The following is a 23324-nucleotide window of genomic DNA, read 5'->3' as shown; positions in this document are numbered from 1 at the left end:
TGAAAATTATATAAATAAACATGTATAAAAACTGTAAGAAATAGTAAAATATAAATCAATTGTTATTATTATTGTTTATGTAAAATTGTTTCTATAATGTTTGTATTAAAAAAACAAAAAATAACATTGGCTTAAATAAAAGTGTCAAAAAATGACTTAAAATGTTAAAAAATAAATAAAAATACGAAAATGAAAATTATATAAATAAACATGTATAAAAAACTGTAAGAAATAATAAAATATAAATCAATAAATGTGTCAAAAATAATCCAAATAAATAAATAAATATAATGGTGTGGCTCACCATTGGAGTCCATTGGTAGAAGGCTGACGGCGTTCAGCACTTCCACTCTGAGCCTTTGGTCGGATCTCCGATAGGAAGTGAGTAGGGTGACGGCGCCATATTTCTCAACGCCAACCACTCTCTGCAGAGACAGAAACACATTGAAAACATTCAGATGACGTTCATCCAAACCATGGCTCTCGGACACGCTGCGAGCTCACCTGCTCCCAGATTTTTCCTTCCAGGAACTTCTCCACAAGTTGGCGGCTGCTCAGCGAATGGTGCGCCAGGTAGGCTTTGAGCATCTGGCGCCGATAGAAAGGTCAGAATGGTTTTATGGTAGTTGGGTGGAAGTGTTGCCTCGAGGATAGCTCACCTCGTACTCTTCAGAATGGAGCATCTTCAATGGAAGTCCGTTACCTTCACCATGGAAACACTGCTCTAGGCACTGGAATGAACAGCAGCGGCCATCTTGAAAAACCTCAAGTCAAATTGAATCCTTATTTGGATTCAGCCAAGGTCCAAGAAGTCGAAGCCACAGTAGCTATAATGCTTTTCACACACGATGTAACAGCTTTTGTGATGCTAATAGCTAATGCTAGCTAAATGCTAATAAAAAATAATAATAAAAAAATGTAAATGATATCAGAAAGGCAGGAAGTGAACAAATGTAACAGTTACTGATTGTAAAAGTACCAGATGGAGGGGTAGGATTTAATAAGCTTTGCTTCTTCCTACTCCTTTTGGACATGTGGAACTGTGAACTGATTATGGGATGCACTCAATTGTAATCTGATGCATGTTCAAATGAAATTAAACCATTACCATTCATTCATCTTCTACCGCTTATCCTCACGAGGGTCGCGGGGGGTGCTGGAGCCTATCCCAGCCAATCACAGGGCACATATAGACAAACAACCATTCACACTCACATTCATACCTATGGACAATTTGGAGTGGCCAATTAACCTAGCATGTTTTTGGAATGTGGGAGGAAACCGGAGTACCCGGAGAAAACCCACGCATGCACGGGGAGAACATGCAAACTGTGTGGAATGGAGTGGAACAAAGGGTGGAATTGAACCCTGGTCTGCGCGCTAACCACTCGACTACCGTGCAGCCCCATACAGCTTATCAAACGTAGAAGTAGATTTCTAGTTGCTTAGACAGCACCGACCTGAAGTATGTAGATCAGCCTTTGACAGAACACCATCAACCCTTCCTGCTGCACATGCTCATTAGCCATCTGGTGGAGCACCTTCACCGAGGTGTTCCATAAAGGAGTGAGGAGACTGCATGTGGGAGACACGGGATCAGACGCCAACTCGGCCAACGCTATTCTTTTCGGGTTCTTCACCTGTTGAAGTTCTCTTGAACCAGATTTTCATTCATGTAATGCAGCTCTTGTTCCAGGTAGCGCATGAGAGGGCCTGCAGCCTGAATGACATGTGAAGAAACAAAGTGTGATGCACGGGTTGGACCTGTGAGAGACAATAGTGGACACGTACGTCTTCTGTGGATTTGGACGGAATCCTCCACCTGCTTGTCATGCCTCTGACATGGGTTTCGATGTCTGTGTTCAACTGGAAAGACATTGGGTAAATAAAGTTATTGAGGAAATAGGAAATCATGTAGAATCTGTGCCAAAATATTAACAAAAATACATTTTATAGAAAGTAATTATGACATTACATGCCCAAAAAGTACAATAATTATAAATGGCATATGGAGGTTATTACCCCGAATACTTTTTTCTTCAGTAGTCTATCACATTGTTGGCACTTGCAACTTTCTTTGGCCCCATGGTGGGTTATGTTTTGCAGTAAAAAAAATTGTTTGGGGCAATGGACTCCACACGACGATACAAACTATGAAAACCCAAAGTGTACAAAAAACAGGCTCAATTTTGGTGAACAATTTCAAAAATCGAGATATTTACAAAAAAGTAACAAAACAACTACAACTGTAATATTAACTTCACTAAACCACTTTGAATAAAAGGTTGTAAAAAATCAGAAGAGTAAAATGAAAATACGAGGAGTTATTTATAAAAGGAAGTTATACGATGCTTCTTCAACGCACCTTTTTACCCAGCGTGTCCAAAGCCGAGCGGATCTCTCGATCCAGGATACTCTGAGCTTGCTGCACCTGCGATGGCAGCGTGTTCTGGAACTGATTCTCCCCGATGACGTGATTGGTGCGCTCTCTAAGCCCCGCCCAGTTCAACTGCGTGGGAAGTCGCGCCAGGACAGACCGCAAGTATTCAAGGTCGTTCACCACCACACACAGCTAAAGAAGAAGAAGAAGAAGAGGGGAAATACAGTAGATAGTTTTTATGGTTACTGAACGTACTGCAGTGATGAATCCAGCAGAGGTCGCTATCTCACAAGTAAGATGACTCAACATTTTCCAGCAGGAAGATACTATGATGAGATATGATGCTGTGTAACTGAATTTTTACAGTGTTCATGACTCCACCATAAGAAAGACACCGGGCCAAAATGGCCTGCATGGCAGAGTTCCAAGACCAAAACCACTCCTGAACAAAAATAACATTAAAGGCTTTTTGCCAGAAAACATCTTGATAGTATCCTAGTCCTTTGGGAAAATACTCTTTGGCAGGTGTGTGTCCCATTACATCTGGCGTAAAAGTAACTCCGCATTTCAGAAAAAGAACATCATACCAATAGTAAAATACGGTGGTGGTAGTGTGATGGTCTGGGGCTGTTTTGCTGCTTCATAACCAGGAAGACTTGCTGTGATAAATGGAACCATGAATTCTGCAGTTTGTTAAAAATCCTGAAGGAGAATGTCCGACCACCTGCTGGTGAACACAAGCCGCAATGAACTTGGGTTCTGCAGCAAGTCCACCTCTGAATGGCTGAAAAAAACCCAAATCAAGACTTTGGAGTGACCTAGTCAAAGTCCTATTGAGATGCGGTGGCATGACCTTCAAAAGGCAGTAAAATACTGTGGTGGTAGTGTGATGGTCTGGGGCTGTTTTGCTGCTTCAGGACCAGGAAGACTTGCTGTGATAAATGGAACCATGAATTCTGCTGTCTACTAAAAATCCTGAAGAAGAATGTCCGCTCATCTGTTGGTGACCTCAAGATGAAACCACCTTGGGTTCTGCAGCAGGATCCAACATGTTGAATTGTGCCAACATAATGCGTGTCATTTCCTTCACGTTAGTTGTTAACTGAAACAAATAAACCATAGCATGTCATACCATATTGATTGCACTTCCGTGGTCTGAGTTCTCTGACAGAATCCTGACCCGGTCCTTCAGACTATGACAGTAGGTCACCACGATCTTACACACATCCTGTACACACAGAGAGGAAAGATACCATATAGACCTTTACAAGTTACCGAGTTACCATAGGTTTGGAGTTAAAAATGACTTAGTTTAAATGTTACTCTATTTAAACATATGCAGCACAGTTAACTCTTTCAATACCAATGACATATTTCTCCGTTTTTATCAACTCAAACTCCCAAGCACCTTTCTCCTTTCTAAATCAAACTATGGAATGGATTGAGTAAGGACCTCAAACAATGCACAACGATGAGCCAATTCAAGAAACAATACAAGCAGTTGATGTTTGCTAAATACAAGGATGAAGAGTCTTGAACCAGTCATGACGTGCTATATATATCACTATATTGACTACGTTACTATGGTACACATAATGTCATTGTATGGTCATATCACCCCGTACTTTGGTACAAGGTACATTATTAAAAAAGAAAAAAAAAACAAAAAAAAACCTTAAACTGTATTATGGAAAGCAGGAAGTGAACAAATGTAACAGTTATTGATTGTAAAAGTACCAGATGGAGGGGTAGGATTTAAGGATGAATTTTTTTTAAATAAAAAATGCTGTCATACATTGAAAAAAAATTTATGAAAAAACGAGGATGAAAAAAAATTATAAAAAATGTTGTCATACATTGAAAAAAAATTCATACAAAATGTTGTCATACATTGTCATACAAGTATGAGTGCTTATTCTGGTCCCAATTTTAAATTGTGTCGATGATAACATAACATCACAACTTGGGATATTAGTTTAGAACTATTTGTAGTACTTATGGTTTTGTAGATACTGCATATACAACGCATCCTAAATCATTCAAATGGAAAGGATACTGTACCTCAGTGATTTTGACCATTAGCATGAACGCCTCCTCGGGGTCGGGCCACGACATCTGTTTCCACAGGTCACACACGGGCTGGATGCATGCCACCAGGTCCACTGCTGAGGAGCTGTGCTTAATGGGCACTGCCCCACACTGCAGGGGCTGGAGCTGAGAGTCATATTTACCGTGATGCAGCGCTCTGTAAAAATGTCGAAGTACCGTACATACAGGCAATGTAAGAAAAAACACGACTGGTACCTGGTCCACCTTGACAGCCCGCTCCACTCTGTCCATGGTGGTGATAAACACCTGGTTGAGCCAGTAAGGCTGAGCCTCTCTGAAGTTCTCATGAAAGTTTGTGAGCTTGAGTAGACCCCTGAACACAACATGTGTTTACATTCAATCCACAGTAATATATATGGAGTAATATGTATGGAGGTTGAAAGCTAGGATGTCTGACCTTTTCTGTAAGAAGGCCTTGTCCTTCTGGATGGCTTGCAAGCTCAGGTAAATAGGAAACAGGCTGTTGGCAAGTCTCTGATCAGTCTGACCTTCCAGCAGCGATAAGGTTTCTCTGACCTCAGTAGCAAGCTGTGGTGATATCGTCAATGAGGTGACGGGAAAATGAAATTAATGATCGTCTCCCCGTCCCTCTTACCAGGGAATCGAACTTCTTGTAGACTTCTGTGAAAACGTCCACTTGCACTGCGCTGTACGATTACAAAAAAAAACACCATCAATCGTTCGGTATTAACTATATTCCAACGCGTAATATCCAACTTTAATTTACCTCACAAATATTCGATTCCAGACGTCCTTGTTGAGTTTTATGTCATCCCGCACCTCCTCAATCAACCTGGAGAGGGCGCTCAAGATCTCTGACAAATCCTGTGCATGAAACAAGCAATAAAAAATGATGGGGACACCTCTGGTACATTAGCACAAGCTAGCATAACAGTCTGACTCAGTGTTATCTTACTTAGAACACAAACCCCATCACACAGCAACACTTGAAAGGTATGTCTGGCAAATATACAAACATATATTTACATATACCAATATAATTTGAAAAGTTTCCCATATTGCAGTGTGTCTAAGCAATGCATTCATCGGGGCGCTGCAATGACGTCAGCCTCCCTCTGGACTACTCTGGCTCCTTCAGGTGGACAGAGGCAGCATTGTGTACTTCTGAGGTACGCCTTTTGAGTGTTAAGCTGTTGTGTGATGAGTTTAGTGTTGCTTGTAAGATGATGCAGATACACAATAAATTACATCCACAATAAAAACATTGTAGTTTCATTGAAAAAAATTGTATTATTTATTTTTTTATAAGAAAAATGTTGAGTTTACCTTAGTCATTGGCTGATGCAAACCCTTTTTGTTGGTAAACCACTCCTGTGTACCTGTCTGTTAATAAAGGACAACCCATAATATTACCGTTCCATGTTAACAACATCATTATCACCACCGACCTGTATGGCATCAGTGACCTCCTCCTGGAGCTCAAACTCAGCTGGATTCATTTTCCGGAAAGCCTGCGTCTTGCAGATTTGAACCAAGATTCTGTCGAAATGAAATGAATCACATGAAAATTCACAGCATAAACAATTATTAGACCCCCCCACCCAATCCCCCACCCTTGGTGGAAAAAGCTTGGACACCATTGCCATGACATAACAACACACGAGGAAAGTGAAGAAGAATACTTTCTGTATGCAGTAATATGTGTAGTACCTGAGCAGTGTGTGTAACTTTGGAGTAGTACTTGGTGTCGGGGAGAACACATCTCTGTATTTTGACACTAAATAGAGTCCATATTTCAGGAAACCATGAAGAGAGTCCCCGAGTTCTCGTTTCTGCAGTGCAATCAATCCAACAATCACTTTCACATTGTGACAATAAATTTATAACAATACATTTATTAAAAAATTATATCTAATATGCTAAGTAGTTCCGCTACCTGTTGGTGTGGTAGCTCCTGTTGATGCCAGTGATACTCCACGCTAGTGAGCTGCTGTAACAGCAAAGATGAGTCCACCTCCAAGCTTTGGTACAGCTTACTGTAAGCCACCCACTTCCTGCAATGAGCACATAATGTTTACCAACAACAATTAAGTCTCAGTGAGGAATAACGGATGAAAAACAAAAGATCTTTTCCCACGACATACTTTCTTCAACATGTTAACGCAATTCAACTTGTCCGAAAAGGAGTAGGAATAAGCCCAGCTTAATTTAAGTTTGTTTACTTAGCATGTTTATTGTAAATGTTCACATGTTATCAGTGTAATCAGTGTTAAAAAAAAAAAAATACAGAATATGAATTGATAGGTAAATACAGGAGTAAAAACATGACAGAAACTTTGTATAATGAAGGGAAGAAAAATTTGGCAGCGAGGCCGTCCATATATAGGTTCTCCTCAAAGAGAACAACATACTAAAGCATGATATACCTGTATATCAACTACTACTACTACTACTACTACTACTGCTTGGGCAATAAACAGCTAACCGGTAAATGCAACACATACCAAACTTGTATATGCAAGTGCCCGCAAGGTATGCTGGGTAGTCTAGTGGCAACAAAATTATGAAAAATTATCAACGTATTTTCCAATCTTGTGTCAAAATGTAATTTGCATAAAAATGTGACAATGTTGGAAGGAAGAGTACCACAAGTTACCCAGCATGCCTTGAGGCAGGACTAAATGGCTGTAATATCGGCATAGAGTATTGTCACAGAGTGCTTACGCCAAATCCTGGAGAAAAGGTGAGAGGTCATTCTGCGTAGCGTAATGCTCCAGTAGAGTCAGCGCCTCGCCACGCATTTCCCCTTTCCACGTAGCACAACTCTACCAGCAATGGAGGCAGATGTTGGAGTTAAATGTAGTAACTCATTGAAAAATGACGAGAAAGTACTTTTACCTCTTGTTTGGAAATGTAAGACAGGACAAATTGTTGCAGGATCCCACAATAGTTGACGTAAGCGTTCCGACCTGCGCTTAGTGTCCCATCTCTCTGTCAGTCACATGATACATATTTCTCTCAAAATCATCACATGAATTACTTATTTTTGGTCATATTTGAACTCCAATAAATCATTTAAGCCTATAATATTGTGGTTCTACTTCTGAGTACTTTTTCCATGGATGCGTTTCACCTCTTTATGGATGAACTTGAGGTTCAGGTGACATTGTCCACGGTCTGGGTACGTCTCTGTTCTGGGCTCCAGCCTGTACCAGTTGTCTTCAGTACAGTGGAGGTCCTAAAATGATGGGAAATCTCTGGTACATTAGCACAAGCTAACATAACAGTCTGACTCAGTGTCATATTACTGGCAAATATACAAACATATATTTACATATATCTATAAACCATAAACATATATAATTAGAAAAAAAAATCAAGTAGTGCACTGTGTCTGAGCAATACATTCATTGGTGCGCTGCAATGACATCAGCCTCCCTCAGGTGGACAGAGGCAGCATTGTGTACTTCTGAGGCACACTTTTTTGAGTGTTAAGCTGCTGTGTGATGAGTTTAGTGTCGCTTGTAAGATGATGCAGAACAGTGCTACACTACTGGGTTCCAAGTCTGTACCAGTTGTCTTGGATCATCATCATGAGTCATTTTAAAAACTGTAATAATACAACAAAATCAAATGGAAAATACACATTTTTGTACCTGGAGTTTAATGACAATTTTCCCCAAAAAGTCATCCGTTCCTTTCTCCTTTTTGGCCTCCTTGATCATTCTGAATGAGCACATGAAAAGCATGTGTAATTTACTTAAGTGCGGTGCCGGCTGGCCCATTAGGCAATATACAAACATAAGGCATTGAGAAGATGCGTGATATATAACTCGACCAGTTTGAGCAAAATAAAGCATGTCACCTTCTTAAACTAGTAAAGTTGGTTTTGAACTCCTCAAGTTTCTGAGTGAGCGATATCTCCTCATCCTTATCCCTGGAACAACATTCAAGGTGAGTACGATTTGAAAGCACTTAACAGCAGATTTACGGATGGAAGTTTTTTCTTACCACATCTCAAGGTGGAAGCTGGCACCCCCCACATCTTCAAACTCCCTGAAGTCAAAACGTGATTACATAAAGCCTGACATTTTAAAGCATGCATACACTACGTTCATGCTCACAGTATAAAGGTTTCGTTCCAAATGGGGTTGAGAGTTTGCTTCTTTATGTGTGTTTGATAAATCTTATCATCAGACACGGCATCCTTGACCACATATTTAGAGGCTTTGGATCTGGATCGACGTGTGCGGCTCTCTTTTTCGTCTTCCAGGATGGTCAGCAAGCAGTAGGGGTCACTGAAACCTGACCAACAAGACAAAAATATTGCCTTTCAGCATTATGAACTGTATTATGAGATTTCTTAAAAACAATTAAAGTGAAATAGGCTCTTCATCAGTTGATCAAACGTTTAAGACCAAAAAACTCTCCAAACCACAACAAAACAATGTCTCATGTTCCAAATGTTTTTGTCTGACTCCCCCTTCCTGCTTTGCATATTGGAGCTCTTCTTACAACCATAACCATAAACAAAACCAATACCAATACCACTAAGGTTAAGCCTGTAACTTCCTTACACTTCCAGGAAGTGCAGCACTCCAAAATAAGAGCGCAGTACAAGAAGTCACAATTCCTGTCCTGTGGAATATGACGTGATCTGTGCAGCGCAAAAAAAGAACCAAGCCAGAAACTCACCACTGACATCTTTTCCCAGGATTCCACTGGCTTCCTTTACAGTGGCCATGAGGCAGTAGACAGGCGCCTGGAAGGAGTATAAGCGCGATTAGAAGCTCATTTACAGCAACTAGAAAACCACATACTGCTGGTGGAAATATATATTTTAATAAAATATTATTCATAGAAATACTTCCTACCTCGACGTTCTGTATTTGTTCCAGCAGAGCATCATGCTCTGACTCTGTCACGGTCATAGCCTAAGCAGATTGTAGTACATTGTAGTATAGTACAGAAAAGAGTAGGTAGAAGCAGAGCTTATTCAATCCTACCCGTTGTCAAATTTTCAGCCATGACTGAGAGTTGTGAGATGTTTACCTCTTGAATGAACTGGTGAAGTTGGTTATCCGTGAAGACCTCAGCTGATGTCGACTTGCCCATTTTGTGTGTAATGGTGTACAACAACTCCTTATACAGAGGATATAGCTTGGAATAGAAGCAGAGGAAGGTGATATGAGAAAGCAGCATCCATTTCAATGTACAATTAGTTGAGAGACGATACCTCCTGCTCTTTGCGGCGACGTGCCTTCTCTTCAGGGTTTTCCTCTTCTTTAAAATCCTGACAACAGCAACAAGCACATCAGAGTTGTTAATAAGCGTAGTGAACAAAGGAAGATATTTGAAGATGAAGATGTGCCCACCCTTCTGTATGGCATTTTCCTTGTCTGGGCCAGTTTACGTCCATGACCTGGAGAAAGCTAGCAAAAAAAAAAAAGTGGATGAAATCCATGTTGCAGTTCCACAAATCCACAGTACTTCATGAAATACCTTACCTGCCTGACCCTTGGTAAGCTGGGGTCCTGGTAAAGGAACAACAGAGACTGCTCAAACACATCATGTGATCATGGAAGTGATATCAAACATTCATTCATTTATTTTCTACCGCTTATCCTCACGGGGGTTGTGGGGGTTGCTGGAGCCTATCCCAGCTGTCTTCGGCCGAGAGGCGGGGTACACCCTGGACTGGTAGCCAGCCAATTACAGGGCACATAAAGACAAACAACCATTCACACTCACATTCATACCTATGGACAATTTGGAGTAGCCAATTAACCTAGCATGTTTTTGGAATGTGGGAGGAAACCGGAGTACCCGGAGAAAACGCATGCATGCATGAGGGCTGAGGGTGGGATTGAACTCGGGTCTGTCTCCTAGCTGTGAGGTCTAACCACCGGACCACCGTGCAGCCTGATATCATTCATTCATTCATTCATTTTCTACCGCTTGTCCTCACGAGGGTCGTGGGGGTGCTGGAGCCTATCCCAGCTGTCTTCAGGCGAGAGGCGGGGTACACCCTGGACTGGTAGCCAGCCAATCACAGAGCACATATAGACAAACAACCATTCACACTCACATTCATGCACAGAGAGAACATGCAAACTCCATACAGAAGATGGCTGAGGGTGGGATTGAACTCCGGTCTGTCTCCTAGCTGTGAGGTCTGCGCGCTAAACACTCGTCCACCGTATCAAACAAATCTTATTATTTAGTGTTCACTCAAAAAAGCATCACTAGGCTCATGGGAAACGTTTGACTAATGCTTCTGTTACAAACTTCCTCTAATTGATATTGTGAAACTGAAACTGAGGCAACGGTATTCAACCCAGGGTGATTTATTCCTCCCATCATCTGATCACAAGCTGACATCCTAAAATAACGGTGAATCATACTCACAGACTGTGGCTGTAAATATCCATCAGGGCCATCAGTTTGACGTTTGCCACAGAGTTCTATCAAATCCACATTCTGGACTATCAAGGTATTTTTAAGGGCACAACAACTGATTAATTGAATTGACTTGTTGCTACTGGTGTACAGACCAGTACATGGCAATAAGGCCATCTTCAATCCCCACGCTTATACAGAAATACCACAATTAAAAGTCCAGTGTCGTAGTGTAGTGCAGTCCTTACCTGTTCAGGTGTTTTGAGTAGATGGTCCTCTGAACTGGCCGTCTCCTTCTGAGCTGACATCATGTTGCTGCTGTGCATTGCATGTATGAAGGAAGGTGAATAAACAGTTTGGTAAACCTACCACACAGGATGTCATATCACTTCCTCCAAAAAGGAGGTAGCATCAGTGACTGGGCCTTTTCTGTTCATACCGCCTGAAATCGCGCTTGCATTTGTTTGTTCCTCACATTTTCAAACAGACTGCAGAGGCGGCGCAAGGGAAATTAGAACATATGCCAAGTTCATTGTAAGAACCACTGCAGTTGCAATATGCATCACGATGGTGTATATATATCATCATACCGTATGTGTACATTAAGAGATTAGAAATGTATTTTGGAAAAAAGATGAAAGCCTTCCAAGATGTACAATTAATTTCCAGGCTACAGTGCTGTGCTATACTATAAAAGCAGTTAATGTGAATATTAAAGGAAGAGTGGAGTAGCACTGCAAAACAGAGAGGCCATATGTTTTATTAACAAATACATACATTATTGAAATGAGCAAAATGTGCAATATTTACAGCAACAATCAATAAATAATGTATTGCTATTTCAGGGTGAGCTATGACATCACATCCTTTTTAATTAAGAAACATTAATAGAAACATAAACATAAAAACTACGACTTTATTTTGATGCTTCGTCTGAACCAATAGACAAAACTATGTACAACATTAGAATTTGAAAAATTGTTTTTTTAAAGCGTATGTGTCACAAGAGGTATGACGTCACGTGTGGGCGTTCCCCACGACTACCGGAAGTGCAGGTGCATCGCGGAAGCTAGCAGCATAAACATCTTTCCTATTAGTGTTTGGACCGTACACCGGCTGTAGACGGGCCTGTGGTGTTTTCCACAGAAGAGTCCACGCATTTCGTGTTTTGCTGTCAGAAAGTGCGGAGGTCCGTCGACATGACTCTCAACCAGAACCATTCGGAGTCCGGCGGAGTCATTATCAACAACAGTGAAAGGTAGCGTCAGCGTGTATAACGGGCTAGCAAGCTAATGTTTAAAAACTATAACAACTATGCACGGCTGGGGAAAAAAATGATGATTATTATCAGATTTAGCGAATAGCGACGCACATAAGACAATAACAATGAAATAGACAGGCAGTAAATCTTATAACGGCCAAGTTACTAATGGGATGCTGACTATATTACAGCAGGCTTTATGTTTTTCTTTAAGCGTAAATGAAGCCACCGGAATAACTCCTAACAGCTCACCGAGAATCAGATTAGTATGAACTGTCACTAGATGGCATGTAAGCCTAATCCCAGTTATTTAAAGTAAGTGATGGGCTATGTTTGGTCACGTGACACTTGCACAACAAACCTTATCTAATCGTCTCATTTTCATTGTGTAAAGACCAAGTAGGCAAACTACAGCCCGTGGGCCATTTGCGGCACATCGGATTTTTCTAAATAAGTCTAGAAGGATGGAAATGCTTCCAATGGTTTCTGACGTTAGATACTTTTAGTGTTTTACAGTGTTATATGGGTCATTTTTGATACAGAGCGTAACGCAACCCTCTACCCCGGAAAGAACGCAATTGAGATTTGAGCCATTTAGATTTGGGACTCCAGCAAACACAGTGAGAGCCATCATCCAGTGGTGAACCTGAGGTGGTGAAGACCATCCATATCTCGTAACGTCGCTATTGTGATGGTCTAAAGCAGGGGTCAGCAACCTACGGCTCCAGAGCCGCATGTGGCTCTTCAGCCTCTTTGTTGTGGCTCCCTTTGCAATGCTCAAATATTTGTTTTAACACCCAAATGAGGAAAATATGCATCTTTGTAATTACTTTTGAAAAAAATGGGACTTTCTGTGAGACCGTATACTAGCAAGAGTACTTGATCAACTCCGCTTTTTCTCCTCTGAACTACTTTGATACCCCAAAATTCCCTCCAAATCTGGCAGTCAATCAAAATCTTGGGAGACTCGCAATTTGCTCTGGATGTGAGCATGTTGCTACACATTTCTTGCACGGGGAGAACATGCAAACTCCACACAGAGATAGCCGAGGGTGGGATTGAACTCGGGTCTCCTAGCTGTGAGGTCTGCGCGCTAATCACTCGACCGCTATGCAGCCCCTATATTCTGCTGTTAAATTATGTTTCGCGGCTCCATTCTATTTTTCTTCAGTGAGCGAGGGGGTAAAATGGCTCTTTTGATAGTAAAGGTTGCCGACCCCTGGTCTAAAGTATGAGAATACTTTGTTAGCACGGTGATGACGTGACTACATTGTGTTTATGTCTCAGTGTTTTGTTGAACCATGACAACGTGGAGCTCGTGTTCAACGATGCTGACAGCCTACCTGAAGCCTTCAGGAAGAGCAAGAAGGGCAGCATCTTCCTGACGCCGTACAGGGTGGGGACTCATTTACAGCTTAGCTGAAGTTGAAACTCTGATGTAAAATTGGTCTGCTTTTCCTCCCCCATCTCAGGTTATCTTTGTGGCGAAAGGCCGGGATGCACTCAAGTCCTTTATGATGCCTTTCTACCTGATGAAGGGTTGTGAGATCAAACAGCCGGTATTAGGAGCAAATTACATCAAGGGAACCATCAACGCAGAGCCTGGTGGTCAGTGTGTGGTCTCCTGGACTGGAAAAATATCAGTCCTGATATTTTGTTATTTAACATTTTGTGTTGGTGTTCTCTCTGCCAGGCGGCTGGGAGGGCAGCGCCAGCTTCAAGCTGGTCTTTGCTGCTGGAGGAGCCATAGAGTTTGGTCAGTACATGCTGCAGGTTGCTGCGCAGGGTAAGTATTTACTGCCAAAGGTGCATGGACACACTTATAAAAAGCCTATTTCTGATACTCCAAACCCTATGATATGCCTTTCACGCTTATAAAATACATATTCAATTCAGTTTGCACATGAACAAACAAGCTATTGTTACATATTTTTGCCTAAATTAAGCATTTTAAGCATACAAATGGTTCCATGAACTAACAACATTGACATAGTATTCTACACTGGTCACTAGCTGTCGACAAGACTTGATCGCCAGAACAACAGACTTTTATTGCCCATTTGAATGATGTCACAAGATGTACAATAATCTCTAATAACAACACAGGCTACTGTTGCAGCCGTAACCCATGGCAACCTGAACCCCCGACATCACTTCCTGTCTACCACTCACTCTGCTTCCCTTGGGAACACATTTATAGCAACACACACCAGCACAAGTCTTATTAATGTCTTAAGTGGCACCAGTTAAAGGGGGATTACTAACAGGCATTGACTTCCAGTTATAGTAAAGTTATGTGCTCTACTTACCGCTAGAGGGAGACATTGTACTGTCATGTCACTTCTAATACAGTACTTGCTACACAGGTTGTTCTCAGGCAGCAAATGGACTTCTGATTAAATTACATCAAATATGACTGACTAAGTGAGATGGGTTTTTGCCGCAAATCATAAAAAATGTAATTCTTTTGGGAAGAAATCCAGGAATATGCATGCATAGATGATATTAGAGTCTTTTCATGATGCGTTTCTCCAGCTTCCAGAGGTCAGCCAGTAACTGCTGGGTTTGGTGGATGTCCTTTCATGGCCAACGGAGCCTATGCTTACCCACCCCCCCCTTCAAACGGGGCGTACCCTGCAGGACCACCGCCTGACTATGCCTACCCTAACCCACCACCTCCAGGTAGGAAAAAAAACAGCTTGATTCTTCAAAATGAGAATCTCCTCTAACATGGCGTTGTCTTCACCATGCAGGTGGATTTTACCCCAACTCGTCCTTTGACAGCTCTGCAGTCTTCATGCCCCCACCTCCATATTCAGCTGCTCTGGGCCAGCAGCCCCCACAAGACCCCGGGCTCCCCTCTTCAGCTGCAGGTAAGTTTCTCCATGCGAAATAGCATGATGCAACACATGAGGTGTCTATTCATGTACCATTCAGACACGATCCAGATTAGGTTTACACTTTACTGAATGACATTGATAAATGCTTTTTAAACTCGTCTTTTCCCAGCTGAAGCTAAAGCGGCCGAAGCGGCAGCCAGCAGTAGCTGTGCCACGCTGCCGACTTCACATGTGTACCTGCCAGAGGTAATTATTGGGCTTGCAGTATTTCCTCAATCACTGGCTGCCTCGTCATCTAAAAAGAATGTATTTAATATATGTTATTTATGACTATTATTGTTGTGAATGTTACTAAATATAACATTCAAATGTACCTTTAATAAACCTGCAGTATTACTGCAGTAGTACGAAAGCCGAGGCAACATTTTGGCAAATTCATTGAGGTGTTTATTTGTAAAAAGATGTATTATTTTCCCCCAGGACAAGCCCCCCCCTTACTCTCCTCCAGAAGACAAGAAGAATCAGTAGACCTGCTCATCTTCCAGCCTCACGCGGACCTTCTTCTTATTTTACCCAAGATCATTCACACTTTTTTTTGTCTTCCGAGTAGGGGCGCCGCAAAAGGGGAGAAAAATTAAGACAATACTACTAGTGACAGACAGGGTACATTACCAGTAATGTATTTTTAGTTGTTGCCCCCCCAAAATCCCTGACGGCACGCCTGCTTCCGAGACCCACTGCTCTCTTCATTCTTACTCCTACATGAATTACATCATCTCATAGCGTAATGGCTTTTGGGGTGCTTTAACACAGCAGAGAAAGTTGAAGAGTTCAGCAACAATCTCCCCCCTTTTCATGTCTTAAAGCTGTTGGCGTGAAGCTTTATTTGGCTTTGCTGTGACGTGCATGTCAATTTGTAGAACTACCAACCAACCAGGACTGCTTTGCTAAATCTACCCCGAGACAAGCTCTACTAAGTTTATTTTTATACCATGTAATTGTAAATATTTAGAAAATAAGATATAGGTCTTGACGAGAGAACACTTCTAACACACTCAGAGATGGAGGCATCTTGTCTGTTTGGTGACAGGTACTGTACGTAGAACTACGTTGGAATTCCAGACATAACCATGAGTGATCATAGTCTCCTGATTGGAACTATTTTGTTTGAGGTTACGTTTATGCCGCTATGTAACATCTACACACCGTATGTTATGTTACACGTACGATATCGTGTGTGGCTGCTTTGGGCTCCCGCTTGCTCAGGCATGGCTGAATGTGTAATGAAGCTTCATAATATTTCCACATTTCATTTATGGCACAGCACTAAAGCATGATGTCAGATTTATTCAACTGATCTTGTTTTATGTGTAATTGTATATATTTGTGTCATAATAATACTTGGAAATACTGCAATTCGTCCTGTCATCTGTCAAAGAATAGAAAGGAAGGTTTGCTTTCACTTTAGGCCTGGGGTGTCCAGACTTTTTCCACCTTTGTAATGTTTTCCTCTTAATATTTTGACTTAAAATTACTGATTAAGTTTTTATATTTTTTAGAATATGCTTTTGTCCAATAAAAAAAACAGCCATAGGCTGCAGATGGCCCCCGGGTCACACTTTGGACACCTCTATCAACTTGTACTTTTATAAATGTGAAGTAGGATTAACACCAGAAACAGATCAGTAAAAGTGACACCACCCCTTTACTTGGTTTGCTTTTCGGTTCCACTCCCCCTTACAGAGAATAAAAGTACATTTCAAAGAAAATACATATTTAAATGAACATATTCAACACCAGTATTCTAACCAGTAATACTTTAACAGTACTGTAACAGTGTTTTCACTTTGACTCAAGTAGTGGAAGGAATCCCAAGACTCTCGTGTAACCACTGGCGCCTCCTTTACCATCACTACTGTATTGACTGCTTGTGTTTAATTACCAAAAAATGCATGACGCAAGACATGCACCCACGCTCGCTAAATATAGCCGGCGTGTCATACTGGTCTCTTCTACACAAGAGGTGTGTTCTTATTATTGAAGCAAGACACATCCTTCATCTTCCGATACTTGACTGACATTTCTGCAAGCAACTTTGAGCATCAAAGTGATCGCAGGTGCTTGTAAAGTTAACACACAACCCAAAATAACAAGCATACGCAGAAAGGCGTGGTGATAAAAAGTCAAGTCCAAACATCTACAATATCATATGGAGCGCTTCGCAATCATCTGATAACATGACAAAAACACAAATATCTACTCACCAGAGACATCGTTTTCGCCTCCTCAGTCAACCATTGTCAGAGTCAATTACTCTCATCAACACAGCTGTAGTGAGGCCCGCCTTTTTTCTGTGATCAACCAATCAGAACTGAGGACCTGCCAAAAAAACAAACAAACAAAAATAGCCATTGCTGGTAGTGTGTATGTGATGGGGCCACAACTTCTCATTTTGAAGGCCCCGGGCAGATGAGGCATAACGTATGCATATAGACACACAATGTAAGATAAGAGTTCACTACGGAAATGCTCCGACTTGTCTCCCCTGGAATGTGCTGGGCTGCATTGCATCATGGGAAAGTCCAAACCCAAATCAAGGACAATATCAGCTTCCCTGGAAGTGACGTTTTATGCCGGTTTATCCAATCAGAGCTTCTATGGAGATTTACCATAGCATCCGTCCATGGTGCTGCCAAGAGAAGAGTGTCACCCAATCACTCAATAGCAGATGAATGCTCAACATGGAGTCCATATGAGCAGTCACCAGTGGTGTGCACATACTGTCGGTAACAACTGACAGGCAGTCCAGGGTGGAGCCTGTCTTTTGTTTGGACACGCTCCAGCTTCCGCCTGCCTTGACTGGAAGAAGCAGTTTAAAGAAAAGCAAATTGCAAAGCAGAACACAGAAATAAAAAATGTATCCACTGAAAAGTCTCATGTGGAGCACAAGGTGATGCTGACGCCCTCCCCTATCCAGCAGGCGGGGAAGAGCTCCTGGGTGAAGGCACAGTGGAAGGCGTGCAACCTGACGTGTTGGTCTCCATAGAAGGTGAGTGTCCCGCCATCGTAGTCCAGCAGCACGCCAATGCGGCTGTGCTGTGAGTGTCCGGCCAGGGTTTCCTTGTGGCCGTTGTGCCAGGCGTTGAGCTGTTCCTCATCCAGCTGCAGACTCCAGGATAGCTCGTTCATACCCAGCATGCACCTCTTGCCTTTCTCCTTTCTGGGGATGGTGTTGTAGGTGACCTGGGGAGGTGAGTGTTGAGTGAATGCATATAAATACACAGACTGAGTATCTTGTGACAACCCTGCCTAGATTTGTCAGATATAGATAAATATAGCCAGAAAAATTATGAATCGGAAAGGCCGGTCCCTCCTGCTGCTTCACAGACAGTCCCATTATAATGTGTTGATAATTGAGGCCACAAATAAATGGACATCTTTTTTCCCCTCGAAATTCTAAACAACACATTGTGGAATGTCAACCTGAAAAAAATGTTTGCAATTTAATAAAAAAACAAAAAACTGCGACTTACTTCCTTTTATTTTGGTGATACTGTACCTCCAACTAAGGGGTCTAGTGTATAATAATAATAATAGTGGACCATGCCACAAACGTCTCATGCTCCGTGTTGGATTTTAATTACTTTGGTTTGTGTGGGAGCTGCACGGCGATCGAGTGGTTAGCGCGCAGACCTCACAGCTAGTTGACCAGGGTTCAATCCCACCCTCGGCCATCTCTGTGTGGAGTTTGCATGTTCTCCCCGTGCATGCGTGGGTTTTCTCCGGGTACTCCGGTTTCCTCCCACATTCCAAAAACATGCTAGGTTAATTGGCTGACTGTGTTTGGCTGGCCACCAGTCCAGGGTGTACCCCGCCTCTCGCCCGAAGACAGCTGGCATAGGCTCCAGCACCCCCACGACACTTGTGAGGATAAGCGGTAGAAAATGAATGAATGAATGAATGGTTTGTGTGGTTTTGCTTTGATAAGTTGACATGGTTACAGACAAATTTATGATGTGATTTGGAATATATGACAAACTCGCCTCAAAGTAACAGTAATTTATTGACAGTCCCTTGCGGTTACAGCAGCATTTCCTGTGCAAGCTCCCCGCACCATGACATAGTAGTCCGGGCATAGTGAGGGGGAACTACCGCTGTAGCTATGAATTATTTTTTTTTCTATTCATTTCTATTAATTTCAAAAAGTCCTCAATCTAGTGTCCTTCTGTGACCTCCATTGAAGAACATCAGAAAGACCATTTCTTTGAAGCAGAAGAAGACAATAAAGAGTCAAGGGTACCGTTTAAAGGAAGTACGTACCCCCAGATACGCCCATGGTTTGGACACCTCCAGCTCCCAGTAGTGCTGGCCGTGCTGGAAGCCCTGGATACACAATACCTGCCAGGTGTGATCAAAACGGGCTTCGTGCGCTACGGCAGGACGCAGCCCGGAGGTCAAGTGCTCTGCCCTTCGGTTCTCTTGGGACAAAAACAGGTTGCCGTTGGCTGTGTAGGGGTCAAAGGTCAACAAGCATCTGTCTGTAACGGGAAAACAGGAAACACATATCTATTACTTGTCACAGGTCTCAGGTTTATCTCAAAGGTTACTCATCAGGTTTTCCATAGGAATATAACTCTCATAGACAGACAAAGTATTTTTTAAATTCAAGTGTAAAAATAACTAGAATATATATACGATATTTTTTTAACTTTATTTTTACCTACATCAATTCAGTCTCGGAGCCCTGACTCTCTGGGACAACCTTCCAGAAGAGATCAGGCCCAACACTGAAAGAACTTACATGCACTAAGGCCCTCCTTCCCTCCAGGGTGGCATGCAGCAGCTGAACTGGGAACCACAGCAAGAATGGGCCTCTTCTCCTGAGGAGAACCTGGTGGAGATAGGTGTAAGAAGAAAGAACGAGGTGTGTATGTGTGTGTGTGTGTTTTTACCTTCTTTGTCGTGGCCCACAGCGGTGCAGACAGCTCTATCAAGGTCCTCAACAACCAGCTTGGAGATTCGCGTAAGGACTTCCGTGATGCCATGTAATCGATCCTGCAGGTTGGGCGTTATGTCTGAGGGTATTTTCTTGAGGCACGGAACTTCTATGAGTGTCGATTCCTAAAAGAACGTATGGATGAGAAAAGAGAGTATATATCTTTGGTGTATACGTTGAGAGGTTTCATTCAATTTTAGCAATACAGTAAAGTAATAACAAAAATTTCAAACATATGCACCTATTTACATATTCTTTATATTGTATATTTCATTTCCCTTCCAGTTTTTACTTGATTTACGTTTCCTGCAAAGGATGAAGTACTACATACAAGTATCATTCATCAATCATGTCATATACTGCTAGAGCTGTATAAGCTGCCAAAGTGTTTACAATGTTCCGCAACAAAGAATAATATGAGTTCTGTTAGTTATTCTGCCCTAAAAAGGGTTAATCCGGGTCTGGCAATGTTCCCATGAACCAAAGGTGAGGTCAAACCTGAATTAATTGCGTATCGGGGAGGTTGTGTAGAGCTGATATCTGAGCCTGACTCGCTCTCAGCTTCTGAGACCTCTCCTCCAGCTCAGCGAGCCGCCCCTGTGCCTCGGAGATGGCCGCCCCTTTTTGCTCCAGGATGAAGTGCTCGGTGGCTTTCTGCTGGTCAACCAGGACGTCTATCAGAGTGGAGAACCTGGCTGTGAGCCGACTGGATGTCTTCTGAAATGTCTCCTGGTTAGAGTAAAATAAGAAATAATACTATAAAAAGATGGCTGCACGGAAGAGTGGTTAGCGTGCAGGCCTCACAGAGTGTGAATGGTTGTTTGTCTATATGTGCCCTGTGATAGGCTCCAGCACCCATGTGACCCTCGTGAGGACAAGCGGAAGAAAAAGAATGAATGAATGTAAAAGATCGTCTTAGACTACTATCCCTTTCACTCATCATGTATACAAATTGGATTGTTTTCTGCTTGTAAAACTCATACTTCTTTATTAAAAGTGTTTTATATGAACATTTTTGGGTGTTATTTCTTATAGGAAAATGGTTTTAAATTTCATACCGTTCGGTTTTAGATGGAATTCGGAATAGATTAATCATGAAAACCAAGGTTCCACTGTACAATAACATTACCATACCAAATATGCACGATCGAATGCATGTAAAGTTAATGCTCTATTTAAAAGTATGTCATTTAAATTAGTTTATCCTCCATTCATCCAAGTAAGAAGTCAGGCGAGACCGTATCAAGTGTCATTCTATGTAACGTGCGGCAATTACCTTGGCTCTGTTGATGTTTTCAGCTAGGACGTTAATACTTTCTTCTGTTTCTTCAATGAGTTTCCCCACCGCTTCATTCTTCTGTTGCAGTAACAGCTGCACACAAAATGCAATAGTTAACGTTCAGTCATCACCTTAGTATAATGAATGTGAATAATAAATAATATTTCTTTATAATCTATCTTTTATTATGATTGTGATAAAAGTCGATACTTGTTCCCCCGCCATTCAAATGTTATTGTGAGAATGAACTGGACAGAGTGAATGACAAGTTTTCAGGGCAGTGAGTCATATCGTACCTTTTGGTTCTCCTTTTCCGTCTCCAACAGGACCTTGGGATGCTTGGCACACTCTAATATGGCACACTGGCAGCACACTGCCATTTTATCCTGTGTGCAGTAGTAAATCAGAGGCTTTTTATGGCGATCACATAGCACTGATCCGGCTTCTTCACTCGCACACTCTCTGTAGGCCGGCCCGGTGCTGTTTGCAGCTTGAGCCAGTTGTGACAAAACCACATTACACTTAAATTTGTGCTTGGTGTCCATCTTCTCATTGCAAATGGGGCAGCGAGGTTCAATATTAGAGTTCCTTTTTGCGTCCCGATGGTCTGTGATGCACTTTTGACAGAATGAGTGCCCGCAGGGGATGGTGACAGGGTTACGAAAGCGATCTATACATATGGAACAGGTCAGGTTTGAACTCTGCGTCTCCATTTCTGAAACGAGAACATAACCATCTGTGAGACGACCATAACATACCTTCATCCCAAACAGAGATTTCCCATCCATCCATCTATTTATTTCTATGCCGCTTGTCTTAACTAGCATCATAGGGGTATGCTGGAGCCTATCACAGCTGACTTTTGGGTGAGAGGCAGGGAATCACACCAATAAAGATTTGTCTACTGACCACCTCAAAAGTGCCCCCGTGTCCATACCTAGTTGGGTCTAAGCATCCTGGTTTGGTGACACACTGTCTTTGGTGGCTGGCTTTCACATCATAAATACAGTATAGCTTTAATTGTATGAACTGACACTTATATATATCATCATTTCCAATTGAAATTATTATTTAGTTATCATTTATGAATTGATATGAAAAGATTTTTTAAATAATGTTAAAAAACATCTCCAAATAACTGGTAGTATCAATACCAAGTAGTGTGATGAGATGTTGATAAATAGTCTAGTCTAGATAGTCCTCTACTATGTTTATGTTCCAAAAAACTGTGTTTTTGTTGTCTTGTTCATATTTTATATGTGTATATTTTTATACAAAGTTATTGGATATGGGAGAGATTTGGTGGCAAAAAGCCAAATGACAGCTAATACCACACAGGCAGGAGATCTGGAAGATCTGGGTTGGAATTTATGTTGGGCATCTCTGTGTGGATTTTAAAGAACCGCCAGTCAGTTGGGATAGACTCCAGCAGGCATGGAGGATGTATTGTTACATTTTTCACAAAGATTTCTCACTAAAATATTTTTCTTTACCAAAAATATTTATCCTGTGTTTTACTATGGGCTACACAAATACCACAAATAATTGAATAAAAAGAGATAGTGAACGTTGCAGCATCACCTTACCTGTACTTTGTGTTGTAGGAAACGACTATAGCTTGGAAGCCCTTGGTGGAAACAACGTGGAGCAAAAGCCGAGCTCCCACTGAAAGTGCGTGATGGTACGACAACAAAGCAGGGAGCAGTTCATGCTGAGGTACGCACACTTGAGCTAACTAACGCGCATCTACCTAGCCAATTGGAACGACCAGCTCACGTTAGCGGTGGCGGGGCTCTCGGTGGCAAAAACAATCATACTGAAAACGAATTATTTATCGGTATATAAAATATCCCGGCTTGTATTTAGTATGAAGGAAAAATAAGAATCATTACGGCCTCAGGAAAATCAGACAGATGAGCAGAGTCAGATGACTCTTCGCCGGTGACGACACGATGCCTTCACGTCCTATCATAAAAATGAAACTTGAGGATTTTAAATATTTTTAAATCATCAGGGATACATTTCTTATATTTATTTATATTTATTTATTTACCCATACAACATATATACGGAGGAATATCATTATTTGTATCACCATT

The 23324-nt window shown here is 41.8% G+C and overlaps 3 protein-coding genes across 5 annotated transcripts in view; 1 reads left to right on the top strand and 2 right to left on the bottom strand.

The window, feature by feature from the left end:
• The window catches only part of unc13d (unc-13 homolog D (C. elegans)), a 20062-nt gene extending 2744 nt beyond the window's left edge, over positions 1 to 17318 (bottom strand). For 2 of the 3 annotated variants that reach the window (XM_058062056.1, XM_058062058.1), the window contains exons 1-31: positions 11098 to 11220; positions 9958 to 9984; positions 9826 to 9882; positions 9687 to 9743; positions 9503 to 9610; positions 9325 to 9384; positions 9146 to 9212; positions 8575 to 8755; positions 8462 to 8506; positions 8316 to 8387; positions 8107 to 8176; positions 7584 to 7688; positions 7349 to 7441; positions 7175 to 7275; positions 6387 to 6504; positions 6161 to 6282; positions 5899 to 5989; positions 5777 to 5833; positions 5217 to 5314; positions 5085 to 5136; positions 4887 to 5017; positions 4685 to 4802; positions 4442 to 4594; positions 3513 to 3608; positions 2366 to 2572; positions 1792 to 1866; positions 1641 to 1720; positions 1461 to 1575; positions 660 to 731; positions 505 to 588; positions 305 to 425 (exon numbers count right to left, since the gene is read on the bottom strand). In XM_058062056.1, coding sequence (XP_057918039.1) covers positions 305 to 425; positions 505 to 588; positions 660 to 731; positions 1461 to 1575; positions 1641 to 1720; positions 1792 to 1866; positions 2366 to 2572; positions 3513 to 3608; positions 4442 to 4594; positions 4685 to 4802; positions 4887 to 5017; positions 5085 to 5136; positions 5217 to 5314; positions 5777 to 5833; positions 5899 to 5989; positions 6161 to 6282; positions 6387 to 6504; positions 7175 to 7275; positions 7349 to 7441; positions 7584 to 7688; positions 8107 to 8176; positions 8316 to 8387; positions 8462 to 8506; positions 8575 to 8755; positions 9146 to 9212; positions 9325 to 9384; positions 9503 to 9610; positions 9687 to 9743; positions 9826 to 9882; positions 9958 to 9984; positions 11098 to 11175 — 2911 coding nt within the window. In that variant the 5' untranslated portion in view covers positions 11176 to 11220. Of the gene's footprint in view, positions 1 to 304; positions 426 to 504; positions 589 to 659; positions 732 to 1460; positions 1576 to 1640; positions 1721 to 1791; positions 1867 to 2365; positions 2573 to 3512; positions 3609 to 4441; positions 4595 to 4684; positions 4803 to 4886; positions 5018 to 5084; positions 5137 to 5216; positions 5315 to 5776; positions 5834 to 5898; positions 5990 to 6160; positions 6283 to 6386; positions 6505 to 7174; positions 7276 to 7348; positions 7442 to 7583; positions 7689 to 8106; positions 8177 to 8315; positions 8388 to 8461; positions 8507 to 8574; positions 8756 to 9145; positions 9213 to 9324; positions 9385 to 9502; positions 9611 to 9686; positions 9744 to 9825; positions 9883 to 9957; positions 9985 to 11097; positions 11221 to 17214 lie in introns of those variants that run through there. The other variant, XM_058062057.1, reaches the window with a different exon arrangement.
• On the top strand, positions 11877 to 16362 carry wbp2 (WW domain binding protein 2). The gene is made up of 8 exons (XM_058062110.1): positions 11877 to 12107; positions 13398 to 13506; positions 13583 to 13718; positions 13804 to 13896; positions 14646 to 14792; positions 14864 to 14983; positions 15120 to 15196; positions 15431 to 16362. Exons 1-8 carry the CDS (start codon positions 12049 to 12051, stop codon positions 15476 to 15478), a joined length of 789 nt encoding a protein of 262 aa, XP_057918093.1. The 5' UTR covers positions 11877 to 12048; the 3' UTR covers positions 15479 to 16362.
• trim65 (tripartite motif containing 65) lies at positions 15439 to 23270 on the bottom strand. The gene is made up of 8 exons (XM_058062095.1): positions 22812 to 23270; positions 21522 to 21940; positions 21223 to 21318; positions 20445 to 20675; positions 19903 to 20071; positions 19752 to 19841; positions 19271 to 19488; positions 15439 to 18193 (listed from the first exon to the last, which is right to left on the bottom strand). The coding sequence occupies exons 2-8, from the start codon at positions 21936 to 21938 to the stop codon at positions 17885 to 17887; spliced, it is 1530 nt and encodes a 509-aa protein (XP_057918078.1). The 5' UTR covers positions 21939 to 21940; positions 22812 to 23270; the 3' UTR covers positions 15439 to 17884.
• Positions 23271 to 23324: the final 54 nt, after the last annotated feature.

The sequence above is a fragment of the Doryrhamphus excisus genome, chromosome 22 (assembly GCF_030265055.1).
Source record: "Doryrhamphus excisus isolate RoL2022-K1 chromosome 22, RoL_Dexc_1.0, whole genome shotgun sequence".
In the NCBI taxonomy this organism is placed as follows: Eukaryota; Metazoa; Chordata; class Actinopteri; order Syngnathiformes; family Syngnathidae; genus Doryrhamphus; species Doryrhamphus excisus.
This window is presented reverse-complemented; position numbering and strand designations above follow the sequence as displayed.

Coding starts and splice junctions, on each gene's coding strand:
- wbp2 (XM_058062110.1), top strand. CDS start 12,049: ATGACTCTCAACCAGAACCATTCGGAGTCCGGCGGAGTCATTATCAAC. Junction 14,793..14,863: donor CCCTAACCCACCACCTCCAG/GTAGGAAAAAAA, acceptor TTCACCATGCAG/GTGGATTTTACCCCAACTCG. Junction 15,197..15,430: donor CACATGTGTACCTGCCAGAG/GTAATTATTGGG, acceptor ATTTTCCCCCAG/GACAAGCCCCCCCCTTACTC.
- trim65 (XM_058062095.1), bottom strand. CDS start 21,938: ATGGAGACGCAGAGTTCAAACCTGACCTGTTCCATATGTATAGATCGC. Junction 19,842..19,902: donor TGTGGGCCACGACAAAGAAG/GTAAAAACACAC, acceptor TATCTCCACCAG/GTTCTCCTCAGGAGAAGAGG. Junction 18,194..19,270: donor AACCATGGGCGTATCTGGGG/GTACGTACTTCC, acceptor TCACCTCCCCAG/GTCACCTACAACACCATCCC.